The 7,439-nt window shown below is 49.7% G+C and overlaps 1 protein-coding gene across 1 annotated transcript in view; it reads left to right on the top strand.

The window, feature by feature from the left end:
- Positions 1–209: 209 nt before the first annotated feature.
- The window catches only part of MSN (moesin), an 81,918-nt gene continuing 74,688 nt past the window's right edge, over positions 210–7,439 (top strand). Inside the window, exon 1 of the mRNA XM_083485178.1 lies at positions 210–516. Within this exon, the coding sequence (XP_083341304.1) occupies positions 505–516 (12 nt within the window). The 5' untranslated portion in view covers positions 210–504. The remainder of the gene's footprint in view (positions 517–7,439) is intronic.

Here is a 7,439-nt window from a genome sequence, read left to right as displayed (position 1 = left end):
TGATGTATGATATAGCAACAGGGAACTGTCTGATACCCTTTCGACGCCATCTAGGTCGGTGGCTTATTAGCTCATCTTGTGGCAGGGAGTTCCAGAAGGGAACGAGTTCTTTCCCGAAAGCGCTTAAGCGCTCGAGCGATAGCAAAGTGGGACAGAAAAATCCCCTCTCCGCCCTCCCGCTCCCCATCGCCCTTCCTGCTCCCGGGGGTGGGGTGGGGGTTGTTCTACGGAAGGGGTGGGCGAGGAAGCCCCTGAGGGGACCCAATCCTCGCCTGCCAGCTTGCGGCCGGAGTCAGGACGCCAGGCTCGGGAGGGGCGGGGGCTCGGGAGCGACTGCCCCAAAGAAAGGCGGCGCACGCTCCGCGGGCCCACAGAGGTTGGCGGGCGGGGAGAACTGCCCAGTCAGTCGAGCCCGTTAGCAGAAGGAGGCGCCCCGCAGCAGCAGCAGCAGCGACAGCCGCCCTGCCCAGAGACTGAAGCCCGCCGAGCCAGCCCGAAGGCACCATGCCCAAAACGGTACGGAGAGCTTGCCGGAGAGGCTTGCGCCCTCCACGGAGTAAATGGGAGGCCCCGCGCATTGCACTTCTCCCTCTATCCCACTCTCGAACTGGGAATCGACCCCGTTTGCTTCCCGCCTGGGGAGGAGGAGGGCTTTCCCTTGCGCGCGTAAAGCCCCCTCTGCGCCTCACTCAGAAACGCTTTGCTTGACCCTACGCGCCACGGAGGCTTCTCTGTTTCACGTTCTCCGGGCGGGCTCCGGGCCGCGGGGTGGAGGGGGGTGTGGGGAGGCGGGCAACAGTTCGAGCCCGGCTGACGGCGACGGGGATGACGGCGGCTCCCGGCCCTGCCACTTCTCTAGTCTCCCGGTTGGCGGCGGGTCTCTCCCGTCTCCTCCTTTCTCCGGGGCCCGCTGACCCGCCTGAGGCATTTGGGTCCTTCCCTCTCTCCTTCCCTCGCTCTCTCGCCTCTTCCTCGTGAATGGGATACATTCATGGCAGGAGGGAGGGAGGGTGTTTGTGAAGCGGGAGGGCGAGCGCCCGCTGCCGGGTGCTTGGCTGACTGAGGGGGCGCGCGGGCGGCTCTCCAAAGCCAGTGGGCCTTCTCCAAGGAGCGTCAGTCGGGGCGCGCCTCTAGCCGCACGAGGAAGTCTTGTCCTCCCCCCTCCCTGCCAGGGCAGCCCAGCCCACTCTTCTCGCACCCCCCTCCTTGATGCGCCCCGGCCCACGCCCCGCTTCGGGCCTTGAGTTGGCATTTGTTCCTCTGCGCTTCTCAAGAGCCACTGAAAGTTCGGCGGTTGGGTGGGGGTCCTATTTGTCGCTGCCATCTCCCTCCCCCATGTGGCCGGAGATGTGTGGCCGTTTTTCCTCAGAGAACTCCTCTTAGCAGAAACTGAGGCAAAAATCCCGGGAAAACCTCTTTGAGTAGAGAAGCTGGATGTGAATTCAGCTTTTGAGCAGGTCATGAACTGAACCACTTCACAACTTTCCACTCCTGTTTATTACTGAAACCAATCTAAATTTATTTGCTACCACCTATTTATGGCAGTCTGATGGATTCAGAATGCTAGATGCGCCAGTTATATGTTCTGTGAAACCCAAGGACACTGGCTGTACATTGCAACACACTGATGATGCCTTTGGGGTTGTTTCGAACATTTTGTCACCCACTCTGAGCGTTGCTTCTGCAATGGGAGGGTGGGGGTGTAAATATTTTCTGTAGTTATATATGTAACGTTGCCTGTTTCATTTGGCGGGTTGGACAGGGCAGCACCTGTGGGCGGAAGGGCAGGTTTGGTCACCCTGCAAAAGTGCAGTGCTACTATTTGCTCTGTAGGGATAGCTGGTGGAGGTAACGATAGCTTGACGCTTTGTGTTGTGATTAAACGCCCTCCCCCCCCAAAAAAAAAACAAATGGCAAAAGTCCAAGTGACCAGTCTCTGAGAGGACTAACTTGACCAGGAACTTGAGTTAGGACTGCAAACTTTTAAGCCACAGAAAGTTTTGTGTTGTTGTTTTTTTGAGCAAAGGTACATAATATTACCGGGGGCATGCATCCTTATGAATACATGTTTTTCTGAGGGCTGGATGCAAAAGAAGATGGGCACTCCTTCCCTTTGTGTAAAGGGGGACAGGCATTCATTACAAGATGCTCCTTCCCAGTGTGCCCTCATCTTTACAACCATCAAGGTTACTAGAGCCTCCTGTTCTATTTTGATTCAGGTATCCAATGCATAATTCCTGCTTTTATTTATCTCCTCACCTAAGGCTGCAATCTTATGTATGCTTGCAGGGAAATGTGCCCCACTGAACTCAGAGGGTCTTACTTGTGGGTATATGTACATAAGACACCAATCTGCATTTTTCTGTGAAAATTACCCATGCTTAAGTCTCAACTAAATCAATGGAGCTGATGTTGCAATAGGTCTCACTCATTTCAGGGTAACTTAAGCATGCCTCACTTTCAAGAGCTTGCACTACCCACTGATAATTTTGCATGAGGCTAATTTGCAAGGAGTTGCTCTTTTAGGGGCTATGGAGGGGTGTTGGTATGCACAGCATTGCTGCCAGCTGTGGGTAACTGGCCTGGAAAGACCCTCCTCTGCCTCAGACCCTGAAGAACCACTGCAAACAGTACTGAGCTAAATGGACCAATGGCTTGACTCAGTTTGAGGCAGCTTCCTGTGTTCCGTTTTGCACTTACAAAAGTGTGTGTGTGTGTGTTCAGAAATAATGAAGCTCCTGCTGCTTGCACTCAGTGGAGGCTGCTGGATAAATTAATGCAGTTGTGCAACTTTCCATTGGCAACCGCCAGCAAGCAGTCATGCCCTCTGGTTGCTTTGCATCTTAGAAAAACTTGCATGAGAGTTTTATTCTCTTCCACGAAACGCAAAAAACCCCACAGGAAGATGCCAAGCCCAGGACGTCTTCTCCCTATATCCTGGCCCTTCAATGGCACGAGCTCTCCAGGCAGAGGGTTGATCACATCTCACTGCAGGAAGCATAAAGCAAACTCTTTCTGCTTGGGTTTTCCCTGCTATGGTGAAACCCATCTATGGGTAGGACAACCGTTTTACACTTACAGGGGATTTTGAGCATTGATAAGCATATACTCCTGAATGTGTTTGTTAATGAAGTATCAGAAATTCTGTGAGTACCGTTTTGTCCCATAGGACGCTCCGTCCCATAGGACACACCTAGTTTTTTTGGGGGGAAATAAAGGAATTTCCCCCCTTTATTTCCCCCCCAAAAGCAGGTCGGGAAACCGAACCAGGTCGAGGAACAGCGGGATGGCGCTGCACCTCCCTGCTGTCCCCCGAGCTTCTGGGGCTGGCCCATGTCTGCCCGGCGCGAGGGGTGCTCTGCATCAGGGCACCCCACCCGCCGGGCGGCAGGCTGCTATCCGCAGCATGGGGAGCCCTGCGGGGAACTCCTGCAAGGTTCCCCACGCTGCGGATGTCTGCCGGGTGCGGGGGGCGCTCTGCTTCAGGGCGCCCCTTGCGCTGGGCGGCAGGCTGCTATCCGCAGCCTAGACATCCCTGCGGGACCTCCCGCAGGGCTGCCTAGGCTGCGGATGTGTTCCTGAAGCCTGGAGAGCGAGAGTGGTCGGTGCGCACCGACCCCTCTCGCTCTCCAAGCTTCAGCAAAAGCCTGCATTCGCCCCATAGGACGCACCCAGATTTCCCCTTCATTTTTGGAGGGGAAAAAGTGCGTCCTATAGGGCGAAAAATACGGTATAAAAACTACATCAGCTGTCATAGATGCATAACAGTATAACCAGTTTAACACACTGTGGCTAAAGTTAGGAACCACAAGAAACTGCCTCATACTGAGTCGGGCCATTGGTCCATCTTGCTCAGTACTGTCTACACTGACTGGCAGCAAGGGCTCCCAAGGGTTTCAGGAAGCAGATGCCAAGAGGGATTGAACCTGAGACCTTCTGCATGCAGATTCTGCACCACTGATCTATGTTCTCTATGGGTCTCCCAGCTTTCTTGCAATTCATAATTCGTTTCTCTCTTTGAGTTGCTACAGAGCCTTGTCTCAGCTTGACTCAAAAGTATTTCTTGGCTAAGGGAGGGTCTGTTGCCTTAAATGCTGAGCTTCTCAAGCCCATACTTGACTTCCTTTTGAAAAAAGGAGGTTGTCTGTGGGGAAGGCCCTCTTTATGTAAAAAAGGAGAGAGACTTTTGCAAGAAGCACTTTTGCTTGTTGCTATTTAGTTTCCAATTAGAAAACTTCTGGAGCTAACAAAAAGTTAGAAATCCTAAAACAGTTTTTTTTTTAAGAGAGAGAGAGAGAGAGAGAGAGAGAAGCATGCAGCATAGGCGAGTAAGATTTTTTATTTTTTATTAGAAGGAAAATGTTCCATGCATATCTCTTTAAAGTAATGAATGAATTGTGATTCTGGCGCACCTGACTGTTGGGAAAGACCTGTTCGATTCTTTGATCTGCTGTTCCCTTGATTATACAATAGGTTCTTTAAAGGGGCTGATATTTGATACTTTCCATTTCTTTGATGGCATATAACCTTTGAAATGAGATTGGTTATACAGATATTCCTTCCCCTTCCTTAAGTTAAAACATTTTGGCATGCGAAAACCCACCCCAAAAAGAGAGAGAAAGAAAGCGGCTTCATCCTTCCAACCCTTTTTCTACATGCTTTCTGAGCAATGAGTAATTTTTAGAACTTGCATCAGTCAGTAACTAGGAACACACACTGTAGGAATCATTGCTAAGACATCCAGTGGTTCAGATGAATGTTGTAAGGAGGTGTCACTTCCTGCCCCTCCACACCCTGTTGCAACTCTTCTTCTTCCTTAGCCTTAGTGCTCCAGCTTAGGGGCAGCTTTGCAGATCAGTTTTGTGTACAGTGGTACCTCAGGTTACAAACACTTCGGGTTACAGACTCCGCTAACCCGGAAGTAGTACCTCGGGTTAAGAACTTTATCTCAGGATGAGAACAGAAATCGCACAGCAGCGGGAGGCCCCATAAGCTAAAGTGGTACCCCAGGTTAAGTACAGTTTTAGGTTAAGAACAGATCTTCAGAACAAATTAAGTTCATAACCAGAGGTACCACTGCATTTGCAGATAATGAGTGTTAAGTAGCTGCATATGGAAGTCTGAGGTGGATTCAGAAGCTAAATGCTCATGAATGTGGACATGCAGATTTGATTAAATATTTAGCCTTCTGGAATGGGTTAAAGACCTGCTAGCCAGATTCCTCCTTTGGTTGGGATGTCTTAAGACTATACTTGAGATCATGTTTAGATAACAAATATGTGAGGTTACCTACTTTGTATCTGGTAAACATCTGTATGCTATAATTGTTAAAGTGGGCTGCTGGATATGTTCTGGAAAAAGTCCTGGAAGCCTAGACTTAGGAATTGATGCTAGAACCTGGAACACAGAGATGCTTTTCTAGGCTTGCCGTTACATGTACCGGTAATGACTAAGTGGTTATTGCATGGACCTTGGCTGGAGTGTTTGCAGCCTGCTGTTTCACTAGAATAACTATTATCTAGATCTATTACAGTCGTACCTTGGATCCCAAATGCCTTGGCACTTGCACGTTCTGGCTCCTGAACACTGCAAACCCAGAAGTGAGGGTTCTGGTTTGCGAACATTCTTTGGAACCCGAACGTCCAATGGGGCTTCCATGGCTTCCGATAGGCTGCAGGAGCTTCCTGCAGGCAATCAGAAGCTGTGCTTTGGTTTCTGAATGTTTGGAAGTCAAACGGTCTTCCGGAACGGATTCCCTTCGACTTCCAAGGTACGACTGTATATGTAAGGCAGTGCTTAGAGTGCAATTTTGCTTAAGAATGCAATAACACATTGCAAATTCATCTACTCTAACATTATTTACAAATATCCTAGCAACTAACAGGCACTTTGGCTATCAGTGGCTATCAGTCATGATGGCTGTAATCTGCCTCTACAGTCAGAGGCAGTGATGCTTCTGAATACAAATTGCCACAAACTCCAGGAGGGGAGAGTTCTTGGGTCCTGTTTGGCAGTTTCCCCTTGGGGTTAGCCACTGAGAGAACAGGATACTGAACTAGGTGGGCCATTGGTTTGATCAAGCAGGCTCTCCTTATGTTCTTATGTGGCCCACCAAATACTATTTTGTCCACCCATTGTTTCCATTGTTGATTTAAGCTGAACATGTTTGCTTTGCAAGATGCCTTGGGTGTGTGTGTGCATTACTTGGTAATAATAATAATTATTATTATTATTATTATTATTATTATTATTATTATTATTTATTACTTATACCCTGCCTATTTGGCTGGGTTTCCCCAGCCACTCTGGGTGGCTTCCAACAGGAGATACATTAAAACATCAGTCATTAAAAAACCTCTTCTGAACAGGGCTGCCTTCAGATGCCTTCTAAACGTCAGATAGTTGTTTATTCCTTTGACATCTGATGGGAGGGCGTTCCACAGGGCAGGATCCACTACCGAGAAGGCCCTCTGTCTGGTTCCCTATAATCTCATCTCTCGCAGCGAGGGAACTGCCAGAAGACCCTCGGCGCTGGACCTCAGTGTCCGGGCCAAACAATGGGGGTGGAGACGCTCCTTCAGGTATACTGGGCCAAGGCTGTTTTGGACTTTAAAGGTCAGCACCAACACTTTGAATTCTGCTCTGAACCACTTGGGCCTGCTTCAGACTCATTTGGGGCAAAATGTGTGAGCAGCCCACCCCAATCCAGTGCGTTCAGTTTGCCTGACATGAATGGCTGATGAGGGTTTCGGCTGAGTGTGTGTGGCTTGCTCAATGAAAGGATCACAACTGTGCAGATATGAAATCAGCTTCTGTGATGTTGATTCCCGGATGGCCCACTCAAACACAAAGTTGCATATTCTAATGAATTGCGATGTGCACCAGCCCTCCTAATTTCTAGAACAGCATTTCTCAAATTTGCTTTCAAGCAGGCCTCCACGCCCCAGCCGCTCCAGTGCTTCCCTACTCTCTAGCCATGCTATAGCCTTCTGGTTGGAGCGATGCCAGCACCAGCAGTGCATCATATAGCAGGTCACCTGGCATTCCTGGAAAAGTTGACCAGTTTTGCCTTTAAGAACAAAAGAACATAAGAGTCTTCTGGATCAGGCCAATGCCCACCTGATCCAGTGTCCTGTTCTCATAGTGGCCAACCAGATGCTGTAATGGAAAGGCCACAAGCATGATCCAAGCAAAAAAGACTATCCCCTCCTATGCTTTCCAGCAACTGGTATTCAGAAATGTTAGTGGCTCTCAGCTGTGGAGGGAAGAGTTTAGTCACCACAGCTGGTAGCCGTCAATAGCCCTCTCCTCCTCTTAAAACCTATTTTAAAGCCATCTAGCTTGGTGGCCATGGCACTGTGGTCTAAAGCACTGAGCCTCTTGGGCTTGCCAATCAGACAGTGGTTTGAATCTGCATGACAAGGTGAGCTCCCATTGCT

Source organism: Podarcis liolepis (assembly GCF_965112155.1).
Source record: "Podarcis liolepis genome assembly, chromosome: Z".
Classification (NCBI taxonomy): Eukaryota; Metazoa; Chordata; class Lepidosauria; order Squamata; family Lacertidae; genus Podarcis; species Podarcis liolepis.
This window is presented reverse-complemented; position numbering and strand designations above follow the sequence as displayed.